Below are 27,442 nucleotides of genomic sequence, written 5' to 3'. Positions count from 1 at the left end.
GGAGTCTTTTGTTTTCTCATTGGTAAGAAAGGGATATATATATATATATATATATATATATATATATATATATATATATATATATATATATATGCATGGGACCAAAACTTCCTAAAGAAATCTCTCAGTAGAAATCCTAGCAATTGAAGAGAAATCTTCCCTCCACTCTCTGGACAACCCTTTCTAACATCACTGCTTTGAGCATCTTCAGCTACTACAAGAGGCTCAGGCTGCAACTCTTCTTCCTGTCTGAATTAGTGCAGCCTTACCCAATGCTGGAAATGTTCATTACAAACATGTATGATACTGTTTCAGAACATAATTTCACACAGTTTTTTTTTTTGTTTTTTTTTTTTACAGCATGCCCTTTATATTCAATGGCAAAAACCTTAGAGCCACTACTGACTCACTGGTTTAAAAATAAAATACTAAGGAAACCTCAGTTAGGACTGTAAATGGAAAGAAGACTGGTTCTTATGATGGTCACTCATCAAAAGCAAATTTTAGCATTAGACATGTTGAACACCATGAAAATCAGCTGCTCTACAATCAGAAGCAGCATTGACAACCATTTTGACACAAACCCACAATATCAGCACTGTCTTTGTGTTCTCACAAAAGTGGTCTTGGGGCCACCTTTCCAATGAGCATGTTCAGCTCTAATATTTCTGCTTCAGTGCTTGGCACTTGTCTATGTGTGTAGCCCAACGTGCTCCTTTCAGGCCTTGACAACTGTCCTTGAACAATTTTAAAGCAGAGGGAACCAGAGGGGCTCTTGTGATCTGGCATGGCCAGAGTTTCAGAAATGGATGAGTAGAAAAGCAGCTCTTTGGTGCTGGGGTGTGTTTCTGTTCTGGGAGCCAGTTGTGTGTTGCATGGACCTCTGACTGTACCTGCTCACTCCACATCTCATTTGGCCGCCTCCACCCCATTCCCCATCTTTGAGCATCAGCAGATGTTGACCTTTTACACATTGAATCAAGAAATTCCAATTTTGTTTTGCACAATTACCTTTTGAAATCAGTGGTGACCTGAAAGGACGCTGTGTTGTTCCTTTGGAAAATGTACTAATGCTTATTATCAGGAACCTGAGAAAATTTTGCTACTAATATCTGTGACAAAAACTCTATGACTCAAAACAATAGTCTGTAGTCTGAATACCTCTGGCTATGCACCTTAGAGCACAATGGGTGTTTTTTGTTTTTTAATTTCTAATAAGCAAGATGGAAGATTATTCAGGGATTATCCAGTATCACACACGACTAGCTTGCCTGCTGCCTGACTTTTAAGGTAAAGAGATTTGTGATAACACCATAAAACACCACGTTATCTCCCAGGTGTCTTTAATGGCATTAGAAAGTTCCTTCTTTGTGGCCTTGCACAGTGCTTCTTGTGTGCACTGGTGGATTCTTTTCTTCTCCACAGGGAAAGAATTCACGAGTAGATGATTCATTGCCAGGCCTAGAAGGTGCAGAGGGTACGGGCAGTTGAATTCAAGATACAAGATAGAGAAGAGGAAGTTTCTTGGATATTTAGCTAAGTCTGGGCATTTTCCAGGGCTGCTCTCTTCAGGCCAAAGAAGGAACCAATGAATACAATCCCAATGGCTGTCTAGGAAGATCCCATTGTAACAAATGAAACACCCATGAGCCTCTGACCATCAAAGTATTTTTTTGTGGAAAATAAATGATGTATATTATCTATCGATGTAAAATATTGATGCTTGTAACCATAAGTTCATATGCATATGCTATATTTTATAATGACTGGAGCATTTAGCTCTAATAGACTTCAATACAGATTTCATATTGTCACCATCAGCATTAAGATTCAAATACATGGACAGAGTGGCTATCCATTCTGATCATCTGTTAAAAATATTTTAAAAACAAATTTGCCATTAAGGTTATTTGTACTTGCTGCTGTCTATCTACTAGGAAATAGGCTCCTCAAACATTCTAAGAGCACTTGATCTAAAACTCAGTCTTTTTGCTTTTTGATGTGCTTTGACCCATGGCTAAAAAAAAAAAAGCTAATGATATTGTCAGCAATTAATGAATCCCCAAGTGGATCCGTAGCCATTTGAGCTTTGTGACCATTGTTTCTATTTAACCTCATATGACAGCAGTTCATATACATATAATTTACAATTTTATTCAAGTGAACATTTGTTGATGCTGATGATCCAAATTAATAGATGGTTTACTGTGGGTGTTTTTTGTTTATAGTGAGAACTTAATCATTACCTTCTAACATATATTATCTAATTCTCAGTCCAGCAACACAAAGAGTTGAATTAATCATGTTAAATAATATAAAGAGTATAATTAGGCTGGCAAGAACTGTCCTAATGTTTAATAGCTTTGTGGGGGTGATTATTATTTCTTACAAAGGCAGATGATAGATTAGTCAAATATAAAAGGTAAATCCTCCAGGGAATGAAATATGACATCAAGAAAGTCCATTTTAAAAATACTTGAAATTTTTAAATAAACACAAAAGAAAAATGGGAAAATAGATGGTTTGCAACTCGGACTACAGATTATTCTCCTAAGTAACTTTCATTTGACTGATGCGATGGTATACAAAGCATATAACAGTGATGGAGCTGTTTGACATCCCCTTCCCCCATGGCCCATTTATTGAATTTGAAACAACAATTCACTTAAGGGAAATATCTCATTCTCCTGTTTTCTCTTATAATGAGCATTGCCTTCATCACAGAGTTAAAAATTCATCTCTAATTTGATTTAATTGGCAGGACTATTAAACAAGGGAAATGCTACCTGCAGGGATCCATCAGCCTGTTGAGAAAGCCCAGAGATGTTTTCATACTTGAGAACATTTGATGCCAGTTGGAGACCTTGTAAAAGTTGTTTTCCGTACAGCATCCAAATATTTTTGTGCAGTGATAATTTGTTGTATAAATTTGAATGGTGAGAAGGAAAAATAACAAGGTTAATCATTTGCCCACCCAAGGGTTATTAATAATCATGTTCACTCTACTCAGAGAGCTGCAGTGTCTGTTTGATTTTCCCCCTTGTTTTAATACTTCTAAATCCCCCAAATAAAAGTTCCATTGAATTGCCCTTTAACTAATTAGATTTTATATAATGAGGGAAAAATCATCAGGCTAGTGTAGCAACATGGCAAATTGCATGGTGCGCTACATTAATTTTGAACTGTTTGCTGATGTTCTAGAAAGAAAGCTAAGGTCTCAGGTGTAATGCCTTTTGGGACTGTTTATCATGTACCCAGTATCCTCATCACAGATCCATTTCATATTTGTGTAACTAGCATTTCATATTCATGAAACCTTTGTTGTTATCCTAAAATTGAATGAACATTAGGACATAGCTGCCTTTTTAATCCTGAAAAAAAATCAAATATTCCAGCAAGAGGGTAAGAATCTTTCACTTACAAGAAGAATTTGAGAGGTTTACCAATTTTTATTGACAACAATTGCCCATCTTGAGCAAATTGATTTTTTATGTTTTAACTTTCACCTAGTCAATTTTAGAATGTCAATCCACTTTTTAAGTGTGAGCTAAAATCTCTACCTTTGCTAGCTGTCTTTGCAGGATAGGATGTTTTCTAGATGGAAGATATACCAAGGTTCCTATAATGAACCCTCAAACTGATTACTGAGAATCCCTATCCTGCAGTAGCCCCTTTCAGAGTGTGCCAATTGAAGTTTTCTTGGGTTATAAGTATTCTTGGAGTACCAATAGGTAGCCAACCAACTGACCATTCCACCTCTTAGGATAAGATATACATAGATATGTGATTTGAATTATAGGGCTATGTCCCCCAAGTTTCTATAGACTTGTCTTTTACAAATGGTAACTCTGAGACTCAGAGTGGCCAAGTAACTTTCCCAATGTACTATGAGCAGGACTGCCTATCTAACGTCACAGCATTAAATGAAGTGGAAAAGATTACATAAAGGAAAAGAAATCTGGATTTATTGACTCCTGCTAAGACTATTTCTATGTAGTTAAGAAACCCCTTGATTCCCAAATTAACCCATTTCTGCACAAAGAAACACAGAGTTTGGAGAAAAATGGAAGTAATTTTGCTGGCACTTCATTGTGCTGTCAGCAGAACATATAAGCTTGGTGAATGAGGAAAAAGGATCACCAGCTCTAACCCTATCAAAGCATGTGCTTCTTCTACCATCATACAACTCCCCAGCATACACAGCAGAGTGCAAGTATATAAATGTTGGGCTGTTGTAGAGTACAAAGCAGTATGTGGGCTATGCAAATCATGTAAGATGCTTACATAGACTCTGTGAGAATAAAACAAACTTTTTATCTGTTGAAATAGTTGCTTGCAGTAAAATACAGGTAACTGTGTCATCTCAAGGACAGTCCTCCTACTACGACATTAAATTCATCTTTCCCATCAAATGATGCTGCATTTCTCAGAAGCAGGCTGGTATCTGTGAAGACAGCAAGATAACATCCAAGAAAATTTCTCTTTGGATGAGAAATTTTGAGCTTTGGACCTTCTATAGACACTTTTAAGGGACATCAATAGTACTATTTCAAGATTTCCCAAGGAACACTAGCAATGATTATTATAATACAAAAAGGTCCTGTGATAAAATTTCCACCCAGTTTTCCATATTACCTTGGATGCGTGTTTAATAATGGTTCACCAGCATCTTTCAAGTACCAGCTTATATTATGGTGGTGTTTCAGAATCAAAATATTATATTAACATTAGTACTGTTAATATATTTGAAGACCAACTCATCTAACTTCATCTTACACATGAATCAAATGATGTCTAGTTTCCAACTCCTGCCTTAAACCTTCACCATGGCCTTAGAAATAGCCTCCTGGTTATTTAAAACACCATAGTACAAGATAGTATGTGATGAATATTCTAGAAAAAGTCAGTAAATTTTCTCCTTGATTGGAAAGGACAGTCAGTTTACTCGGTCCTTAAAGACTGTCCACAAGTAAAATGAAACTCACTTTCCATTTCTGCTTAGTGAATGTCATGGGATGTAATAGTTTAAGGCAATCTTACCTTCAAAACATGATTATATAAATCAAAACTCTTTAGTTTCTGCTTCAAGATTTCTTTACAGCTTGATTCACTATGGTGTCGGAACTAGATGGTCAGCTTTAGCTATTCTAGCATAGTTCTTTTCAATTTACAGTGCAGAGACCTTCTTCCCTTGGGGCACAAAGTTGAGAAAAAAATGTTCTTCCAGATTCTGAGTTTTATAATTTTTTTCCAATTCATGAAAATGGATTTCAAGTTACAACTAAATTGTTTTACAATTTTCCACAAGGGTTTTGTTAACAAAAAAAATTCAGAAAAACTACTTATCTGAATCATGTGCTAAGCTAATGAGTTTCCAAACAGAAATGTGGAAATTACCATCCTTATATTGTGAAAGGTTGAAATCTAATATTTACCATAGTTTGGGAGATAATTTGCTTCATTCTAAACAGTATAGAACCATTGATACAGTCTAGAACCAGATTATTCTCTAGAGCAAGCTATATCTTAATGAGCTTTAGGCAGGTCAGAATAATTTGCTTTGGGAAACATGAAGACAAAAAAAAGAATAGGGGAGCACATTCTTCTTTATACTTTGAGTCTGGAAGAACATTTATACTATAGTATTGATCTCCATTACATGGTAATCACAAATAGAAAAGAGTTGATAGCTACCGGATGATCACGGCAATGCAGTTTCCATAACACATAATGCCATCTTCTCCATCTTACCAATGAGAAAACTTAGGCTTAGAGAAGTTAAGAACTTGTAAAGTGGTAGAATAGGAGTTCCAGTCTGAGATCTGTTTATGTGTACCATATTTTATATAAATTTCCCCTAAATAGTTATTTTCTAGGCTCTTAAAAAATAAAATTTAAAATAAAAAATAATAATAGGATAATTGTAACCTATGGATATTGCAGATATTATCATATTGCTTATCTTTAAAGATGCCTTTTGTGGTACATATGTTATTCTCCTTATCATATACATAGGCAGTCTATGAAGTCCAGCTAAGGAGATAGCACAGCAAGACATCAGTCTCTTGTCCCATATGGCCCAGTGTCACAGAAGTTTATTCCTGAGTGTTTGACCATCTGCAAATGGTTCTCTCTCCCCAGCAGTGCTTTTTAAACTCAGATGAAGGAGTTACTGTGGTAGTGAAAAGGCTCACAACCAAAGCATGCAGCAGTCATTCCCTCTTAGGGAGGGAACTCTAAAGGGCAAATGTGTCATCCCAATAGGCTTCATGCTTCCGTAAACTTCAGGATGATCTTGTTAAGCCATGAGGGAGCCGCTGGAGTGACAGAACTGGTCAGCTAAATGAAATCTTGGAGACCACTTCTCCAGCATCTTTGCCTAAGTAAGAAAAATGGAATTCAGGCAAATTAACAGCCAGATAGCTCCTAAGTGGTACAGCTAAGACCGAATTCCTCATCTTATGACTCTCAGGGCCATTTGCCTTGTAATGAAGCACCACTCTGAGACTTGGAGATTCTCCTATCTGATTGGGGAATAAAATGAAATCAATAAATCTGCAGTAGTTTTCTTAATACAATACAAGGTCTTTTGGTGTAGTATAAGATTGTGCTATCTGCACGGTTTATCTGCTTGTAACAAGTAGCCCAATGGCTAAGAATTCTCAGAGGCGTCATTACATTTGGATTTGATAAGATGGAACTCGTCTCAATTATAGTCTCTGTATACTTTCCAATGAGCCTAATTTTCTTCAGGGATTAAATATTTGTTAGTATTTATTGAATATTTAACTTAATGCCAGGATCTTAAGAGAAGCAAAAGAATGAGAGAGTAATATGGTCATTTTTATTGCTTTCTAAGTTGGCCTTGCAATTATAAAACAAAGTATTTTTAAAAATATAAGATGAGATATCAAGTTTTCTAAAAAATCTCATGTTTGGCCAAATATCTAAGCATATATGAATAGACAGTAACCAGATATTAAAGTTTGGAAGTCACATATATTAATACTGATTTCTTGGGATGTTTTTACTCCTTAAAAAAAAAAAAAGCATATACTATTTGCCCCATTGGAAGATTGGATAAGGACTTGTTCATCATTCAGGAAGGTTAGCAACCTTACATAACAACATCTATTAGGAAAAATTCTCTAATTACATTATCAGGCAACAACAATTGTTTCCCTTGCCCAGGAAACTATCTTAGTGACACAATACGGAGGTAAATGATACTCTATGCAGAAATATATGTAGACAACAGATAATAACTATGTCCACCTTGAGAATCCCATGCAGGTCAGATAAATGATCTACACCATTTTTGTTATGTTCAAGAAAGACCAATAAACTGCAACCTCAAATTCCCAGAAAAAAAATCACAAAAACTAAGGAAAGACCTAACCTAAAACATAGTAGATGTTTAATATATTTGAATAGGGAGTAAAATTTAATTCATGAAATTAATTGCTAAAACTTATTTATAAACTTAGAAAGTTGCTTAAGTTTCTTTCATTCCTTAAGACCGACTTCCACTTCATAGCTCGCAGCTGGCCTAGGATTGACTGGGTGGCCTAGGCTCGGATGTAACTCATGAAAACTTCCCTGTCTTTATTTCCCAGGTGCTCAGATTATAGGCATGCACTATCATGTCTGAAAAAAATGCTTAAAATTCTTAATAAAAGTTTTTTGACAGAATAACAAACTAGATGGTTGTGTTTATTTCATCAAGACAAAGCCATTAAATACTAACCATTACAGTTATCAATAGTTTCCCCACCGATGGCCTTTATTTGCCTCTCACTAAACTTATAACTAAATCTGGTGCTAATAATATGACTAACTAAAAATCAAGCTAGTTAATTGAAGTATTTAAAAAAAATTTGGCCTAATTCTCTCAAAATGTAAAGGTACAACTTCCCAAAGCTGATCATCAAAAGCCGTTAAACTTATTCTACTAATTCAATACCTACCCAATGTCAAAATGGTGACATGAAAATCAATATCCGATGGATCACCCATGTATGTGGCATACATGTTACCACGTATTTGGTTATTTAACAATGCCCAGATACAATGGCAGAGAAATACGTTCTTTCTCTAGTCATAGATTTTAATAGATGTAGTAATATTAATTAGGGTTTTCTTTGCTTGGGCATCCACATGCATGAAAGCGGAGGATAGTGGGGCAGTGGCACCAATGGGTCTGGGAGATCAGCTTTCCCAACAAGTTATTCAGAGTAATATTAAAGTTCTATGTCTTGCTAGAACATTATATTTGCTATAATCTAATGATGGAGGAAACAATCTGATAATACCTGTTTACAGTAGCCCAGCCACTTGATCTCAATTTCTCAATTATCAGATACTTACTGCAGGTCTCTCAAAGGCTTTGTCCTTCTTTGAAGAGATCCAATCTAATCAGGGAGACAAAAAGTAGATCTATGAAATTTTAACTAGCAATATTAAAACTCATTCCAGTCCACATTACCAATTAGAAGTCAGGATAACCCTCAGTAATGTGCTGAGGCAGGACAGAGTCACAGCTGCCCTGAGGACTGGGTGATCCCAAAGGATGATACACAGATGTGTTTCTGAGCTGGCTTTAATGAATGAGATTCAGTCATGAAATAGCTTCTTTACTTAACAAAACTACCAGATTCAGAATATCAAGTCTTAAATGTGGAAGGTTTCTTCCCTTCCCTTCTGGACCTAAAACGGAATTGATATTATTAAATAAAATCATGTCATAGCCAGGCGGTGGTGGTGCACGTCTTTAATCCCAGCACTCAGGAGGCAGAGGCAGGCAGATCTTTGTGAGTTCAAGGCCAGCCTGGGCCTACAGAGTGAGTTCCAGGAAAGGCCCAAAGCCACACAGAGAAACCCTGTCTCAAAAAAAACCAACCAAACAAACAAACAAAAACCATGTCCTTGGTTTATAACAAGTACTTTACAAATGTATTTCAAGGCAAAAACGTCATGAAAATATTGTATTGGTATACACACAAGGCTTAGATGTGACTGGAGGACCCTTGCGCTGTTCTTTAGCAAGAACCATCAGCAATTTCTTCTTTCTTTCTCTGAGAAATTGCATGCATAAAAACAGGAAATAGATCCACTTCCTGTCAGAGATAATGGCTCACACTTAAAACATACCACAGAGGGCTGGAGAGATGGCTCAGCCGTTAAAGGCTAGGCTCACAACCAAAAATATAAAACATACTACAGAGAATCTCTCATGAAAGACTAATGCAACCAGTTCATATCTGTAAATATAAATTGAGTAGAATGGAAACTTCAAGTGAGAAATGATTTCTTCAGTGTTATCTTCTAGCTTCAGGCTCCAACTTTACATATCAGTTTGGATTGCTGAAGTCCCTATTTGGTTATTTGTGTAAGAACATTCTACTTATTTCCAAAGTAAATGCAAAGCTTTGTTAAAGAAGTAGCTATATAAATAATGTCCATTCAATGTTTTGGGAGTCGTCAATTGCTTGCTCTTGTTTGGTGTGGAAGTCATGTTTTGTTTAAGTGCATCACAGCCAAGTTTAAAAAACAGGTGTGTGGTTCGTGTCTTTGTCCATAGAGATATAGTTTTGTTTGGACCAAATGACATCGTAGTTGAAAATAACATGCCCTGATTTTTCCTGATGCATGCAGCTCCTCCAAAGTTTAATAGGATATGGCCGAATATTTCTTCCCTTGAGGTTTCTAACCCAAAACAAGGTAGGAGCGTCTAAAATTCCTACTGATAGAAAAATCCCATGTTTGGGGAAAAAAAATCCTACATACCATCTTATCACTAAATAGAGCATTACCATGAATGCCTTGTCTTTGAACAAATCATAATTTGGATCTTTTTTTCCTAATATGAAGATTGTCCAGCCAATGTTGCAGTAAAGGTGGGGTGGGTGGGAGGAGATGGCACAGAATTTGTAAGTCTTGAACAAATTTATATTGACAGGCTCCCAAGAAAAGCCTAGAGTTTAGTTGTCATCACAGCGTGGGTGTAAATCTTAAAAGTTAATGGGCACCACAAACTCCTTCCTTCCCTTTTCGCTTTTCTTAAGTAACCCACAGGTGCTTCCATTGTTTTGAGGGTCAGGATAAATAGATTAAGGCAGCACTGAATCTCCCAGCAGGTCTGCTTTCTTTTCATATTGCTCTATATTGACTTTGAAAACTTTAGTGTTCTCTCTCTCTCTCTCTCTCTCTCTCTCTCTCTCTCTCTCTCTCTCTCTCTCTCTCTCTCTCTCCTCTCACTCTTTCTCCCTCCCTCCCTCCCTCCCCTCTCTCACCTCCCTCCGTCTTTCTACCTCTCTTCTCTCTCCTCTCTCACATATCTACGATGATGCATACATACACATTCTAATAAATTTTCTTGTTGGGATTATCCCTCCATCTCTTTTACCAATGAACATTCATTTTGTTGTTATTATTGGCTTTTAAAAAAAACATACCTGGCTTCTGTCTGTTCTAAGAACAGTAATTATTTTATGGCTAATGACATCATAAGGAAGGAAGGAAGGAAGGAAGGAAGGAAGGAAGGAAGGAAGGAAGGAAGGAAAGAAGGAAGGAAGGAAGGAAGGAAGGAAGGAAGGAAGGAGAGAAGGAAGGAGAGAAGGAAGGAAGGAAGGAAGGAAGGAAGGAAGGAAGGAAGGAGAGAAGGGAGGGAGGGAGAGAGAAGTAGAGAAGGGGAAGCAGGAAAATGGGACAGAGGAAACTGACAGTAGAATTATGTAGAAATAGAACTTTTCAAATGGATGATGAACTCCTTAAGTTGCAGGGTAATGTTAGATTCACACTGACATCTCGCCTGTATGTGCATGCGTTTGTATATAAATAGGCGCTTATCTCAAATAGAAAGCAGTGTTCTTTTGCCTTCTTTCTCCAAAAATAAAACACTCATCACTGACTTCTGCCTTCCTTAGTTATAGACAGGATGTTCCTTTTGAACTCTAATGAATACAGATGGAGGAGGAAATGAGCAAAAGGAGGAACCAGGAAATAGCTACTAAACAAAACAAAATATATTAGCAATTTGTTGAGGAGTCAAATTGGAAGGGCTGCATTTTCAGTCCACTATCAGTGATGAAATTGAGACTGCCCTAGATACATATATTACTAGCAAATAGAATTACCTTAATCATCAGCTCTAAATGAATTTCTTCAAGTTTCTGGGTACAGATGTGGAAAAAGAAATACAGATCAAGCTCCTCCCTCTTAATATAATTCTCTAAGGAAAGGGCGGGGGTAGTGGGTTTTTTCCTTGACATGTTCCCTGAGAGTATCTTTGAAATGGCACACAGTATTTACCACTGAATTCAGAAGTGCAACAAATATGCAGGAAAGGACCTAAGGCTTGGTACTTCTCCTCACTGAGTTTTGATCTATGCTTTGTTTAAATCCTGAAATGGACCCATTTGATCATTTTGCTATGTTTTTGGTGTCTTGGAACCAAAACTTTCAGAACTGTCATTAGAGAAGGCCAATTGTACTTTTTGGATTTGGATAAGGAGCTCAAATGAATCTGCTTTAAAACGTAACACAGCTGGATTAAGAGTTTAAACTTGAAATACTTGAAAGGCACTCTGTCTAGCAGAGGCCACTTTTGTGGAACTATAATTTTTCTTGCCAACATCTACAAAGACCCTCAGCCTCTATTCTGTTTCTTGTTCTTTACCCAAGCAACTCATCATGAATAATTGGAAAAGAAACAGCAGGCTTCCTTAGGAAGACAACCCTGTCATTAACAAAGTACACAGCACAAATGCAGTACACACTGAGGGGGAAAAACCCACAATTTGTAGAGGGATCCATGTTCAAGGTGCCTCTGAGATCAAATACAGCTGAATAGTTGACCACTTGACTTTGAACTGACATCTAGAGAGTTCAACAACAACAAATGGTTTAGCTGGTTCATATGTAGAGAGACAGGGAGACATGATAAACTCAGGCATTGATATTTTTCATTACCCCAACAATACAACAGCTACTTGTGATGCCAGACATTCAGGGATCCTAACATCCATATTGTGATGAGGATAAGCTTTGCTCACTGGACTCTTGATTTAAATGCTATTTCTCCTTCCCCCTAAAAAGTAAGCTTCTAAAATTTGCTACTAGCGACAGTGTTGAACCATTTTCAGACAAATAGATGCCTTCCTTGTAATTGCAACAGATTCCCAGGAAGAAAATATATGAATAGTCTCTTCACTTAGGGCTCCACAGAATGGGTTGGTAATAAGGTATTAATTACAGTTTGAACGTTTCACTGTTTCTAATTTGCTGTTCATTTTTTTAAACCTATGCAGTTGCTCCCAAATTAGCTTTGTCAACAGTTTCTTCTGTTCAAGTTGCAAACCACAAGCGAGGTAGGAATTCTTGGATTCATACAGTGATCTCATGGTGTTATGTGTTGTGAAACATTGCACTGTATGAATCTGGAATATCTGTGAAGTGTACCCATCAGCTTATCGGTGAGGCATGTTGACTGATCCCAGCCAATGCATCAGTGAGGAATGAGAATGTTATATCTATGAAAAATGGCTTCACTCAGAGATTCAACTGCACTTAAAGATGCTACAAATTTTGTTTTCTGAAAAACTAATGTATGAGTAGGAACTATAACAGTTTAGTTCTCGGGCAGATCAGGAATTTGAGCATAACACTTATGCTCCTTTGTGTTGAAAACAAGAAAAGCCACTGGCAATGGGTCTCAATGGTGCTTTTTATGAAGCCAAAAGGGCAGACTCTTTATATGGTGCCCATTTCACTTTTTGACAAAAGAAATGCCTTAGAATTTATGATTCCAAACATGGTTTCTAATGAATGTGAAAAAATATCCATGAAGATCTGATCTTGATTAAGTATTGATCATGTTCTAAAGTAATAGTCCCATCACTTTCTTTAAATTAAAATGGGCAGTAGCTCATCTGTAAGTCATGAATGGCCCACTCCAGCTAGCATCTGTCATTCACAGAATGAAGATTTTTCAGGAAACATGAAGATCCTTTTTTAATTTCTTCACCAATTTCCTTTAAATGTCCTCTGTAACAGGTGTGTCTTGTTTTCCAGTCTTTGCTGTTGGGCATATGTCTTCTTCCTTGTTTCTTATTTTATTTTCCATGAAACATCTCTTGACAAAATCTGAACTTGGTTTAATCTTCTTGGTAAAATACCAGGAGAGCTTTCTTCTACTGTTTTTAGAGTTGCAGTCAATGCTGAATTTATATTTGAAGCAAATAGGGAAAAGGAAAAAGTTGGTCAGCAGATGAGAAAGGGAAAATGATAGTGTTTAAACTATTATCTTCATGCCTCAAGATGTACTTTGAATTGGGAATATTGAGGGTGCTCTTTGGAGGGAAATCCAACCAGACTGAGAATTTGAGAAAATAAGTAGGAACCAACCTGCTGTAGGTTCAGAATATCAGAAGTTGATCTGGGCTCATGATTTATAAGACAGCAGTCATTACAGGTATGGTAGAAAGCTTCCCCATCCATGATATGCAAATCTATGGAATGGAACCAAAGAAATAAAGGAGAAAGGAGGCAGAGGGAACTGATGCCCTTTTATTCACTTTTACACTTATTATACAAAAGGCCTCTTGACATGAGTTCAACTCTGTATCCTCTAGTTTGTTGAGGTCAGAGCACTAATTAGTGGCAAACACATTCCAGAAGCATGAAGAAGCCAACTAATAGAGATGTATCATTAAAAATGTGCAGAAGATGCTCAGTAGCTATATAAGGAGGCAAGACAGAGTAGAGTGAAGAAAAATGAAGAGAATTCTAGAGTTTCTTTATTGCCACCTTGGGAAAGATCTCAGAGGAAGTGTCACACTGTTAGTTCAATGAAGGGAAAAGAATTCCCACAATTGTTATTCCATTGCTTTTTTTCTAAAGTGACTTTCCCAATTCATTTCCATGTGAATAACTGAAATGAATTTTTAGCAGCTTTGGATTTGAATAGGCTTTCCTTGTTTGAAAAAAATACACCTAGAGTGTATTTTGTTGTCATTGTTACAGTCGCATGGGTGATATAATATTATAATTACGAAGATAATAAAGAAAAAGAAGACATAGAAGGAAAATGCAATCTGCTCTTCTTCCTGACATTATTTTTCTCCAGTTGACTTTGTCTCCAACTGTTTGCTTTCCTGTGATTCTTATCTGCTGAGGTCTTCCACAGCCAGTTTCAGTCAGAAGAAACCTTGTGGAAAACTTCAGAGGGGTGTGGGCCTCAGTTGCCATGGAAAACCAACTATGAGCTCTCTCCTTCTCTGAAGCATCTCTAGCCTGCCCTAGTCCTAACTGGCCACAAATAAGTACCTCATTATCATAAGCACATTGCATGATGGAACATATACCATGTATATTATAGATCTAGACATAACTGTAGATGTAAATATCTTCCTAGTAGATCACTAGTCCATGGTGGAAGACATACTTGATTGTTGCACATTGGGGTTTTCTACTGTTTCTAAGGCTAGGGATGCTTCTGACTTTCCTACAATGCAAGGCGGGACCAACTCAACAAAGTATTTGGCTCTGAGTGTCAATCACACTCATGCATGACTGGACCTCTTTCACTTTACCTCCTCACATAAGGTGCCTGGTACAGGAGAATCTTGATAAATTTGTTGCCTGTGCTTGCTCCCTCACATCATGTAGTCATGTATGTGTGCTTTAATAACTTCAGCTCTGTTTACAGAAGTAATAACACGTGCCTGTTATATTATACATTACAACGTGATTTGAAATTTAAAAACATAAAGGCACAACAATTTGCAGAAACCTGCTTTTTTTCTGCTAAACTGGTCTGTACATAGATGTATTCACTCAGCTAATATAATCACAAACTCAGTTATATCTTATTGTGTGGTGCTGTTTTTCTAAACTGCTTAATGTGCAGGATATAGTCAGACTCTCTTGGGATTTGAATGGTAGAAGAATAAATTTAAAGATAACTTTCCTCTGTGTTTTCTCTGTCTCCCAAGGGAGGGTGCTTTGGGATCATCATTCACTCATTTATTTTCTCATTCAATAGAATTACTGAGTGATTAGCATATGCCAGGCAATGCTTTAAATTCTGTGGTTATATCTGGGAACAAAGCAGACATGGTCTATACACATGTTTGTGCTGAATGTATAGTAAGACCTTTCTAAAATGCAATTTTCAGATGTTATAAATGCTAAGAAAAACATCAAAAAGGATTAAGAAATTGGAAGATGAGAGTGTCTAAATAGAGGGGCTCTTATTTCAGATAAAGTGCTAAGAGAATTTTCTTTCACCTGGGATTTGACACAGGTGGGAAAATAAGTACTGAATAATGTTTGAGGAGCTGTCTGGAGAGGAATCTGTCTAACCTAGCCGATAGACAATACAGTCACTGAGATGTGCTTGGTGTGTTTTAAAAGCCCTGAGGAGGGGTCCTGCAACAAGTGAGGAACAAAGTGGAAAGAGGAAGGAAGTCAAGGGCCAGTAAATTTGAGAATCAGGGAACTTCCTTTTATGAATGAGACAGGAAGCCATTAGGACTGTGAGAAGTGGGGTAGCCTGGTCTAATATGAGTTTTCATTGGGTCATTCTCACTGCCTGAAAGAGCACCTTAGAGATGATGACAATAATGAGGGTGATGTTATCTGAGATGGGTGATGAGATGGCAGAGATGGTGATAAGAGGTCAACTTTGTCACAAATATAAAAGCATAGCCAGGTGGATCAATTCATCGACTGGTTGTAGGGAAAGGAAAAAAAGGAAGTACCAAGGACAACCCTGGGATTTCAACCTAAGCATGGATGTAGTTGGAAAGATGCAGTTGTTGCTTCTTAAGATGGAAACATCTGCTGAGCAGCAAGGTTAGGAAGGGACCCCAACAGCTCAATTTCAAACATCTTCAAGTTAAGATGTTAGTTAAGTATCCTAGTGGAGATGATGAAAGCTGTTGAGTGCAACATGTGTATCTGAATGGAGTCTCTCTTACTAAGGAGTCGGTTCAGGATGGAAAATAGTGTTTTGGAGTGTTCTACATATAGATGGTTTTAAAATCTACATATAGATAGATTTCTAACTCTTAAAAATACCAATGGCGCCTCTAAAGACCATAAAGCTCCAAGGACTTCAACTCTGAGACATTTAAAATGTGAAGACAAAAAGCCAATGTATAAAATAACCACAAAAACTATGGGTGTGGAAGGAGGAGATCCAACATAGAGTGGTAACCCAGAGGACTCAACTGTAGTTAACGAGTATAAACTTCAATGAAACTTATTTCAAAACAGTTGGGAAATATGTTCCCAGCCATGTATGGCTGCTAACATTTCAGCATGGTAAGGTAGAAAATTTGATTTAATCATTAAAATGTTTTCCCAGGAGATTGAGTGGGAGAAAGACTTTATAGAAGAAAGTGAGATTCTAAGAAGTTACCAGATATTCTATGATTCACAAGAAAAAAAATAAGAAGATGTGGTAGGTCAGTGACTTGAAAAACTAAGGAATTAAGAAATAGTTATTATCATGTCTTGGGACTTTTAATACAACAGTACAACTCAAATTGTATCATTAGAGATTATTCATGGACTCTGCTTGAGTAGGAAAAGATAGTAAAGGATGGTAAATTCATAGATCCCTGAAAAATAATAGGACAGTATAATAATAATGTATGAGTTATTCTTTTTGTATAATTTTATAAACTTTATTTTAAAAATATTTACAAATAAATTAAAATATCACACACCAAAATTAACAAGACCCAAATTCTATATAACTTAATGAACTAACATACAGTTATAATTGATATATGTATATGAAGTATTTTATTTATATATTATTCCAGTGTCTTCCAAGTCACTTTGAAATTCTCTTTTAAGTTTATATTCTCAAATATATCATAGCCAGAGAAAGCAGCTTTATCAAGATCTCAGAACCAGGCTAGAAAAGTCTTTAAAAAATCAAGCTATCATTAGTTTACTTCCTAGAATATCTTTTATTTTTAATATCTACTTACCTTTGGAAACATGTTTATAATAGTACATGTATAGCAGATTATGGTTTCTTAAATAACTACTATCAACTCTCCTATGAAATTAATATTTTGATTTTCAAACAGAACTCACAAATAGTGGCATCACATATATATGAGGTATTGTGGGTTGGGTATCTTGTTTCCAAAGTAATTCACTTCAAGATGTGTAACTTGACTGCTATTGATAGTGTTGTAACGGATGGGGCATTTCTTACCTACACAATAGACTTCTATCCTTTCATTCTCAGGCTAAAGCTTGAAAGCCTTTTTCTCTCGGTCCTTTTCTTCCTCCTGGTCCTTCCCTGTTTTCATCCAGAGCCCTATTCTGTACACATCTATATAAATAATCTCTAGTAAAGGAAGCCACATGGCTTCCAGATTCCTGCCTTGCTCTTGCTTCTTTTTTTAAGCAACTAGATTCAACGAGTTACTGACATTGTCATGACTCTCTTCTACTTTCCATCACCTCCCATGTTGTGTCCTCCTCTGCTTCTAGCCAAACTGGATTTCTTTCCATCAGGATCTTGACCTTGATTCCAATGTCTATTGGAGTAAGCAAATCTCAGATCAACAAATCTACACTGTCCTGATAAGTGGAAGCACAGTAAATATAGTATATAATGATGTATGCATATGAATATATATGTATATGTCACCTCTCCTTATTCTATCTTAATTTATACATTCATTTTTACTCTGATCATTAAAGTGTTATATTTCTTTAAAAGATTTATGTAAATTAAAAAATAAATTAGCACCTATAAGAGTTCTGAGGCTGTTTCAATAAAATACTGAATGAATGAAAGAATGAATGAATGGGTTCAAATAGTAACTTTATTCAGCTTCTTTATTGGGTAAAATAAAAGATAAGACAATAATGAAATGAGTATTTATAGACAACCACCATTTGCAAAATCATAGCTCACTTTCCTTATAAATATCAGCTGGGCAAATCCCCATATTTTGATTCCCACAGAACTGTCCCTCCCAATTTTATGAGTTATTAAATAGTTATTTATGCCAATGAAGGCATTGTCTTTACCATTTCTTTTTAAAGGTTGAATTAGATTGAAGTAATTTCTTGTGTTTGTTGAGATGCAAGAGAGAAAAATCTAACGACTCTCCACTCCCCACCGGCTCCCATCCTCTTCATGTCTCTACAGTTCATCCTGCAATCACTCCTATAGCCTCATGGGCATCTCTGACATTCTATAGAGAAAAGGGAAAATAAATTTGAGGTACAGTCGGTCTTTGACTCCTCTTTGGTACTAGACATAGTAAGAAACTTGAGTGAAGGAAATTTTAAGTGTTTTTCCATAGGAATAATCTCCCTGTATTTTGTGTTTTCTATAACACTCAATCATGTGTATTTGACATGAAAGAGACAAGAAAGGCATTTCCTCTTAGCACTGGAAAAAAACAAAATTAAGAATTATGTTGTTGCCTCAATCCTTATGAACTTGCCATGATGTCTATAAAGCCCCACCTAAGTCTTAAACAAAAGAAAGGAAGGAAGAAAATAAGAAAGAGAGAGAGAAAGAAAAAGAAAGAAAGAAAAGAAAAGAAAGCAGTGAGACAGAAGAGCCATGGGAATCAGCAGATCCACACACCTGCTGCTCATATGCTTCCCTCCCCCTTTTTAGGATTGCAAAGATGGAAGGAAAAATGATGCAAAGTCAGTAAAGTTTTTCATATGCAAAATTAGACTTTTGCATCAGTTGAAACTGAGCCTTCCCAAATTTTAAAAGGTGTACACCTGCAAATGCTTCTGTTCATCGTGTCTGCCAAGAATTAGCAATCTTTAGTGGTGTTTGTCTGACCTTTCTATCCTGCTTGAAACAACCACTACTTTCATGCTGGTCACAACCACCTGTTGTCACCATGTGTTATGTTGGTTCCCATATATGTAATACCATTCTGCCATCCTTTCTCCATCCCTCATTTCACTCAAGCATGTAGCGTGCTATTTCTCTGCTGCTGTATACATTCTGTATACATTTCTGTTCTTCCTTGCAAGACTGTGAATGCTTCGGCCACTCCAATCGGTGCAGTTATATCGATCTGCTAAACACAGTCATTTGCGTGAGCTGTAAACACAACACTAGAGGGCAGCACTGTGAGTTATGCAGGCTGGGCTACTTCAGAAATGCTTCTGCACAGCTGGACGATGAGAATGTGTGCATAGGTCAGTTCCATTATGATTTCAGCTTTTGTTCTGTGCCTTTGGAGCTCTATGGGGATCTGGTTAGGGTGGAGAAGCTGGTGATCTGCAAAAGAGCTGAGCCAGAATGAATATCATCAATGGAGCAAATATCCTTGAAGTAAACTGAAAATTCATTTGCATTTGGATAAAGTCATATTTGGTGGGGGGAGGGGTTAGAATTTGAATCCTAATATTGTTACATTAAAGATGATGTCATGAGAAATCATATTTAGGAGATGAAGAATAGTCTGATTTTCTTTTTCCATTCTTTACTTTTTTCTTTCTTCCTTTTTTCTTTTTATTTTTTGCATGAAATCTTAAAATCTGATAAATTTTGACCTGATTTAATTGCCTCAAATTGTACATTCAACCTTTAAAATGATAAGTAACTATTTTAGATATGAAACTTTGGGATAAAGACCCACGCATAATTGATGATCTACAAGTATTGATAATAAAAATGTTGCCATTAAGAACTGAAAGCTACTAGCAAGTTCTAATGCAGAAGTTTGCCTACCTTTTCCATCTACAGTAATGAAATTCCATTTACTAGATTTTTCTATTGCTCCCCAAAGGAAGAGTAATTTCTCAAAACTTCTTCAGGTTATAAATTGTTAGATTATAAAATAGATTAGCCCTAGAAAATAGGGTCCTGGGGTGGGAGATCCCTCTTCCATGACTAATTCTTCTCACCTGGAAAGGACCAGGTGTTGCTTCCTTTCAGAAAAACTTCTACAGAGGGACTTGACTCTGAGGAAAGGAGTCTGGAGGCAGGCATGATGGGCACACTTGTAATCCATACAAGTGGCAAGTGAATGCAAAAATAAAAATAAAAAATAAAAAATCAGGATGTTTAAGGCAGGCCTTGGCTACATAGTGAATGGAGACCAGCCTATCTCAAAACAGTGGAGTGAAGAAGTCTGATAGAAAAACAGTAAATGGAATTTCATGCTATAATTTCCTCTAAAAAATGCAAAATACTTGAAGTGTGATGTCTGTTACCACACCAGAAAGTATACAGGCCACTATTCTTAAAGACCAAGTTTTCCCCAGACTAAGTTCAGTAGAGTTTGTAAGTTGGAAAATTAGAGCATACAAGATGGAAATCGACAAGTGATCTTTTTATCAAAAAGGAAAAAAGAAGCAGTTGTTCAACTCAACTGTGTGTCTAGGATCCCTGTTTTCTGCCTGGGGTGTGACAGTCACAGAAATTCTTGCCAAGGATTAATTAGCTGTATGGTTCTTGTGAATCTATTTGGACCAGGTATGCACAGTACTCTTTATGTCTACAGTATTTTCCATTTTTCAAAGTGCTTCCTTATTTATTATCTGTGAATTAGTGGAGAAAGCACTGGAGTTAGATGCTGGAGAGCTGGGTTCAAGTCCCAACTTGCTATTCCCCAGCTGTGTGCCTTAGGTAAGTTCTTTAAACCTCCTGGCTTCTTTGTAAGCAAAAGGACAGGAAACACTTGGTAAAGTATGCACTGACCTGCAACTTTAAAAAAAAAAAACTAATTCTTATTAACAAAGCAGTAGGGTAAGTATTACAATAATGATTTTTTTCCTCTTTCATACTTGAAAAAGAAATAAGATAGATTGACCCAGCTTGCACACTCTTTGCAAAGAGCAACCCGACTCCATAGATTGTACACTCCCTCCTAACCACTCTGTCGCAGCCGGCAAAACTGGAGATGCCTAGATTTTACCTCTAGTGTGCTTCTTGAAGCATGACAGCAGCCGTTCCACTGCTAACTATGAACAGAAGTCTAAGGCCTTCCTTACGATTGGATTACAAGGAGGACATTAATAAAAACCAAAAGATGCACAGGCTGCCTATATTTTGAAGACAGAATATATTATGCTGAATTCCACTTGTGAGAATATATAAATATCATGCTATAAATATAGAGAAAGAACGGAAAAGGTAAAGTTAATAGTAACACTAGAATAAACCATAAACCATTTTTTTAAAAATATAAAATACATGAAATTAAAGTGTTTCACATTTAAATACTTTAAATAAAGCAAAGTGAAAAGACCATACATGGAAAGATTGAATATTTAATTTGTGAGGCCCTACTATAGCAATTGAGTACTAATTTTAATGCTATTAGTAAAGAAGAAATAACTAATGAAATAGAATGGATATTTGCTTAACACATTCTTACTCATTGGGTACTAATCTCAGACACTTTGACCTCCATCTACATCATCTTTAAATTAAAAAAAAAAAAAAACTTTTCCAAAAGATGCCTTGCAAATTCTTTAACAATTGGCAATGAAATTCACTATTCCAGCTTTGAGGGAATAGCTCACATCTCTGATCCACCTAGGGTCTGTGAAGATGTTTTAAAGTCACTGGAAACTACAGCAAATATGCAGTGCAGCTGGCTAGTTCATGCCGCCACAGTGATCGCTGCATTGTGGCTACTATTGAATTTGCCCAATTTTTACACAAATTCCAAACACAGACATGTCTTCAGGGATACGTGGCATTTCCCCATGGTGATGCAACAATTACCTGAAAATGGCATCTTTGCTTGCTTCTACTTCCTACAAACCTGAGCATTAAATGGGAAGCTAGAGGACGCATGGTTTCTGACCTTGAGTAATCACTGGTAATAATTTCCCTAACAAGTTTTGCATCAGAAAGAAACACGAGGCTCAGCAGTTGCCACAAAACATGTCTCAAAGTTATGATGCATTATTTTTAATGTTCCTTCAAACACAGGATCAGAGGTACCTTACACAGAACAAAGGAAATTCAAGATGATTTTAATGCCCATAAATAAATTGTAGTATAATCTTTTAATTTAGCTGTGCAAAGTATTTCATGCTGTTTTGCAATCTGACAGCCCTGCATTTTATTTATTATTTTATGTAATAAAATATAATCTCCATGGCCATCCTCATTACTCCATCTACCATTGAATAGAGCTTCATAAGTCTGAAAAACTGAATTATTTGTGTGCAAGGTGGAGGAGGGAGAAGCTTACATATTTCTCCTTGCCATTTATTTTCATGACTAAGATTGCATTTGCCATCTTTCTTATAACAAACATGGGACATACTATGGGTTAGGTGCTGGGAGTGTATTTTTAAATTTTGTTTAAAACCTATCTCATTGATCAATGTGAACTAACTGAAACACCATGTGAATTCATGCTGCCCAAATGTAACTCTACTAACTGACTTACAAAATATCGATACCTCATCGTCAATGTATACACTTTATGAAGTGAGAAACATTCCAGTATGACCTAGGCACAAGCTTAGTGACTACAAATGTACAAACAAACATTAAGAAGCCACAAAAAGATTTTAAACTACTCCTAGACACACATTAGAATAGAAGATGCCACTTTAAAGCCTGGTTATTAAATACCAACCAAGCCAAGAAAAGAAGAAATGTTTTGGAATTTTGTTTTAGTTTTATACACACACACACACACACACACCATTAATTTTTGTAAATGTTTGTTTCATGAGAATGTAGAGCTCAAAAACCTGACTTAACACAAAATAAATCATAATTGTAAGGTACTTACTCCACAATATTTGAAGAAATTTTCATTTGTCTCAATGACAAAGTTTGAGGTCTCTTTATAATGATAACCCAGAATCCTCATTGCCAATAATATAATTCAGTCGATTGTTTGGTTATATGATTTTATTTGAATTTTTAGCAAGAGAACCTCACAATGGTTCTATTTTAAAACAAAGAAAATTGAGAAACAGAAAGTGATAGTAACCCGGCCAAGATCTCACAGCATGGGAACAGGAAAAGAACAGCAGCTCTGAAATCCCTTGCCCCAAACCACCTGTGTGCCTCCAGCTGGGGGAAAACAGGTCTCCCAGCTCCAGCTTAAGCTTTGCACACCAGTAAAGCTTCAGAGACGAAAACATCCTGTCTAAGAGTGTGTGAGGACTCCAGGAAACATTCTATTGGCTTCTCACTATGCAAAGGTTACCTTGACCTGCCAACAAAGTTGCAATGACAAATATACATCTCAAAGTTTATCTTTGTGGAGATTTATTTGGGAGTGTGAAATTTATTTTTTCTTTCATGGTTGTTCATCTACCGTACATAAAAGCTATGTGATCATGCCCAGCAAATACCAAGTTTAAGGACTCATCTCAAAGCAGGATATGCATAAATAAGTTAAGGCACCATCCCAAATCGTAAAGCAAAACTACCTTTAAATGAGTAAAGTGCATCCATATTGCACTTTAAGATGCTCAGCCATTCTCAGATATTGAGTGTAGCAGATAAACCCATTTGAATAATTTAAAAGAGATTTTACACTGATGGAATATTGATTTATCCTTGATATACACGCTTCTCATGGCATTCATTAAACCATCTAAAAAATGCCCTAACAAATGGAATCTCCATTATGATCTGTTACTGGTGAAAGCATGTTGTCTTATTTCCTTGGAAGAGTTCAGATGTTTTCCTCCCATATCATAAAAACGAGGCCATGGAAGGCTGAGCAAGTAAATAAATGGCCCTGAAATAGGCATATTTGCCAAAGCTTTTCATTAATGGACATCTTCCGCTAAGTAAGTGAATGCATCTAAGTAAGTGAAGCTCCTGTGTTGATAACCTCTAAGCCATGCGAAGTGTCTCCAGCCTGTGTGTTGTCTTGTTTCTACAGAGTGTTATTGTAACCCTTTGGGCTCAATCCATGATCGTTGTAATGGCTCAGGATTTTGTGAGTGTAAAACTGGAACGACAGGGCCTAAGTGTGATGAGTGTCTGCCGGGAAATTCCTGGCACTACGGCTGTCAACGTAAGTAACTGTGGGAGCTGCCCTCTGCCTGCTGCAGCATGGCTGATTCTGCTTGTCTAGGCTGGTGTGTGCAGCATCTCAGAGCAGAAAAAGACCCAACCAGCTGACAAGCTCCAAAGGCTACTTAGTGTCCCAGCCCGCGTGCAGGAGAGTGATCTGTCAGCTGTCCAGCTGGCTTCCCTGAAGCTTGCCTTCATCTCCTCTGTTGACTAGTGCAACTTACATTGAAATATTGTATGGCAATGCATATACCTGGTCAGACCATAAATTAAGTAGCACAATAAGGAACCCAGCTTGGAAATCCTCACCACAAAATGAAGTGCGATGTGTATGTGGTTAATATATTTCCCGAACTGAAGGCTACCCTGGAACTGTAGAGTTCATAAATCCAACAGTATCTACATAACTTATAACCACACTTGCTATCATGCCCATCACTGAATCTTAACCTGGATCCTGAAGGTAATAAATCGAAGGCATATTGAAGTGCCACAGTAAAAGAAATGACAGGAATCAATATTGATTTTAGGACGTTGGGGTTAGGTTCCACACAGTGAGCCTTAGACAGTTGCCATTTGGTTCAGGCTCACCCCTCTGGAGACTAGCATGTCTTCTAAGGAGCCCATCAACCTGGTGACATGTGGGTGTGTACATGGAATCGAAACGCTTAAATCAGAGCAGACACTTCCTGCCCTCATTGTAACTTTTTCTGCCTTATAATTCTGCATTCACTTCCCTTTCCATGTATATAAACTTACGAATATGAAATACTCACAAACCATGTCCTCTGAAGCAGAGATGACTGATAAAAAAAAAAAAAAAACAGAGCAAGCCACAGAGGTCATTTCAATTGTATTGCTGTCACATCAAAAAAATAAATGATAAAGAAATATGTAAAAGAGATTTCAGCAGCTGATTTTTATTTAACCTTAAATGTGAAGGATATTATCATTTGAACATATAATTAATATCAAAATTACTAAGGAGGTATACTCCAATTTTTATGGTCTTTGGAAGCAGCTGGGTATTCTTTAGTTACAAAACATCTCAATCCACACTACCTATCTGACAAGACTTAACAGCCCTGTGTCTATGCTTTTAGACAGCATAGCTATAATTCTGTATGCTTATTTCTCTTTTGAATGAAATGGCACCATGCAGGAACTATCTAGAGACAATTTCTATGAGAAATTGTTATGTTATTTCTACAATATAATCATTTTATTTTCTATATAAAATTAAAGATGATAAATACTATCACAATAATTACTAGCATCAGATATTACTAGAACTGTGTTCAGAAAATAATCTAATTTTCTATCTGCCACTCATGTAGCTTCTAGGTTTCTGGCATCTATATTTGTAAGTAACATAAAATGAGATGCTATGAGAAGAGGGACTGTGGCAATAAGCAGAGACATTCGTCATTGCGTAGGTCAGTGTTAGAATGGGTATCAAGAGCTGGGCAATGAGAGGAACACTGAAAGGCACTCAAATAGGCACAAGTCAAGCAACATACTTTCACAGCAGCTCAAGATAAGGCTAAGGATTAAAAGTCTCATCTCCTGTAATTTTCCAGAAAGCACTTATCCTTAAGAGTGGTTCCTAAATACCACATGAGGAAGCGGGACTCAGAAGACAGGCCATCAGTCCTAAAGCAGATGAACATGAGTCTCAGAGCTGACCATCAGTCAAAAGCAAGAAAGGAGAGACAGGTGCTAAGGTAGAAACAAGTACCAAGATTCAACATAAAAAGAGCAGAGTGACCGTAGTTGAGATAAACTCCTCAGAGAGGAAGTATAATGGAAAATATTTGTTTATGTTTGTTTGGGACAGGGCCTCACTATGTAGCCCGGACTGGTCTTGAACTCATCATGTTCCTGCCTCAGCATCCTGAATGCAGGTATTAGAAACATGTGCCACTATGCCTGGTGCCTAATGTAAAGTCTGATGAGCCAAAAAAAAAGAAGAAGAAGAATAGGTCCTGGAATGTAGTAAGGGTAAGACTTGGATGAGATACAAATTAATATTATCATAAAGCCATAGAACCCCTCATTCAGCTACTCTTCACTAGTGATTGGAGTACCGTAAGAAGTACTGTAAGAAGTCCTGTCACCTGAGAGTTCCTTCTGGAAACAGAAGGCTGGATTTGAGTCTCTGATATACAGTTAACAAAACTCTCTGTGCCTCAGCTCCCATCAACTCTAATGCTTTTATGTGCATCACTGGCTATGAAAATTTTTGAGTAGGTATTGAGTACCCCCTGAAGTATGGGCATTGGGTTAACGTAGAAGCTTCAAGGATGTAAATAGATAGCTGCCATGACATAGGTCATTGTGCTGAGTAACAATTATGATAGAATGAAATCAGAACTAAAGGAGATGTGCACATGGAAACTTATTACTGATGCCGAAAGGGGAATGAGGCCCCTGAAATAAGAGACCCATGAGTTAACTACTGAAGAACTAACTAACAGGTGCTTTCCATAGTAGCAAGTGAACAGAACTGCATGAGCCAATGTACTGTCTGAGAAATATCAAACAGTCTTCATGTAACTTGGCAAGTGTGTGTGTGTGTATGTGTGTGTGTGTGTGTGTGTGTGTGTGTGTGTGTATCCTCCTAGTATGCCTGTTTTCTCTCTCTCTCTCTCTCTCTCTCTCTCTCTCTCTCTCTCTCTCTCTCTCTCTCTCTCTCTCTTTCGTGTGTGTGTGTGTGTGTGTGTGTGTGTTGTCTGTGTATGACAGAAAATATTTTTAAAGAAAGAAAAGAAAAATAGAAAGTAGATTATGTGATTTCTTAAATTCTAGTCAAGAAGTTTCATGTCATCGTGGAAAAGAACTGAAAGTATCATATAGGAGAGGTAGGGGACTCAACACATGCTTTTAACGAAAGGCTTGTAAGGGTGAGATTTCTTTTTGGAAACATTGTTCTTGCACTTCGTTAAAGGAAGGATTGGAATATCTCAAGACTAGATTTGACATATATATTTAATATATTTCAAATTTACCTTTGAACACACAAGTTTTTGCTTTTTGGATTTTTTTTAACCTACGTTGAAAGCTTTTTACCAAACCCAGTATTTGAAACAGTATTACTAGAAGAGAAATTAACCTGACAACAAGAAAACAAAACCAAGAAGGAAATAGAGTAGGGAGGGCTGTCCATGAAACTTGTCTCAGTGACGAGCTGAGCATAAATGCTATAGATGCTAGAGTTTGAGAGGCTCAGGTACATGGCTGTAGTTCTCTTAACACCCAGAAATCTTGTAGAAGGTTCCACATGGAGCTGAAGTCCTAAAGGGATTGAACTTTAAAACAGAAATAACCATGAAAAAACAAGAAAGGAATGAAATCGTGACAATGTCACTTATATCCTGTGAATGAAGCAAAATGGACTCCTTGGGTGATTTCTTGAATCTTACAGAC

The 27,442-nt window shown here is 36.9% G+C and overlaps 1 protein-coding gene across 9 annotated transcripts in view; it reads left to right on the top strand.

The window, feature by feature from the left end:
- The window catches only part of Ntng1 (netrin G1), a 347,205-nt gene that overhangs the window by 275,278 nt on the left and 44,485 nt on the right, over positions 1–27,442 (top strand). For 2 of the 9 annotated variants that reach the window (XM_052730080.1, XM_052730083.1), the window contains exons 6-7: positions 9,655–9,720; positions 12,309–12,368. The exons of 1 other annotated variant lie outside the window; for it this stretch is intronic. In XM_052730080.1, coding sequence (XP_052586040.1) covers positions 9,655–9,720; positions 12,309–12,368 — 126 coding nt within the window. Of the gene's footprint in view, positions 1–9,654; positions 9,721–12,308; positions 12,369–19,038; positions 19,207–23,882; positions 24,018–27,442 lie in introns of all 9 variants that reach the window. 6 more of the 9 variants (XM_052730078.1, XM_052730077.1, XM_052730079.1 and 3 more) reach the window with 6 other exon arrangements.

Source organism: Peromyscus californicus, unplaced genomic scaffold (genome assembly GCF_007827085.1).
Source record: "Peromyscus californicus insignis strain IS unplaced genomic scaffold, ASM782708v3 Scaffold_9__1_contigs__length_137607984, whole genome shotgun sequence".
NCBI classification, from domain to species: domain Eukaryota; kingdom Metazoa; phylum Chordata; class Mammalia; order Rodentia; family Cricetidae; genus Peromyscus; species Peromyscus californicus.
The sequence above is the reverse complement of the archived record's forward strand: the minus strand, read 5'-3'. Positions and strand labels throughout refer to the sequence as shown.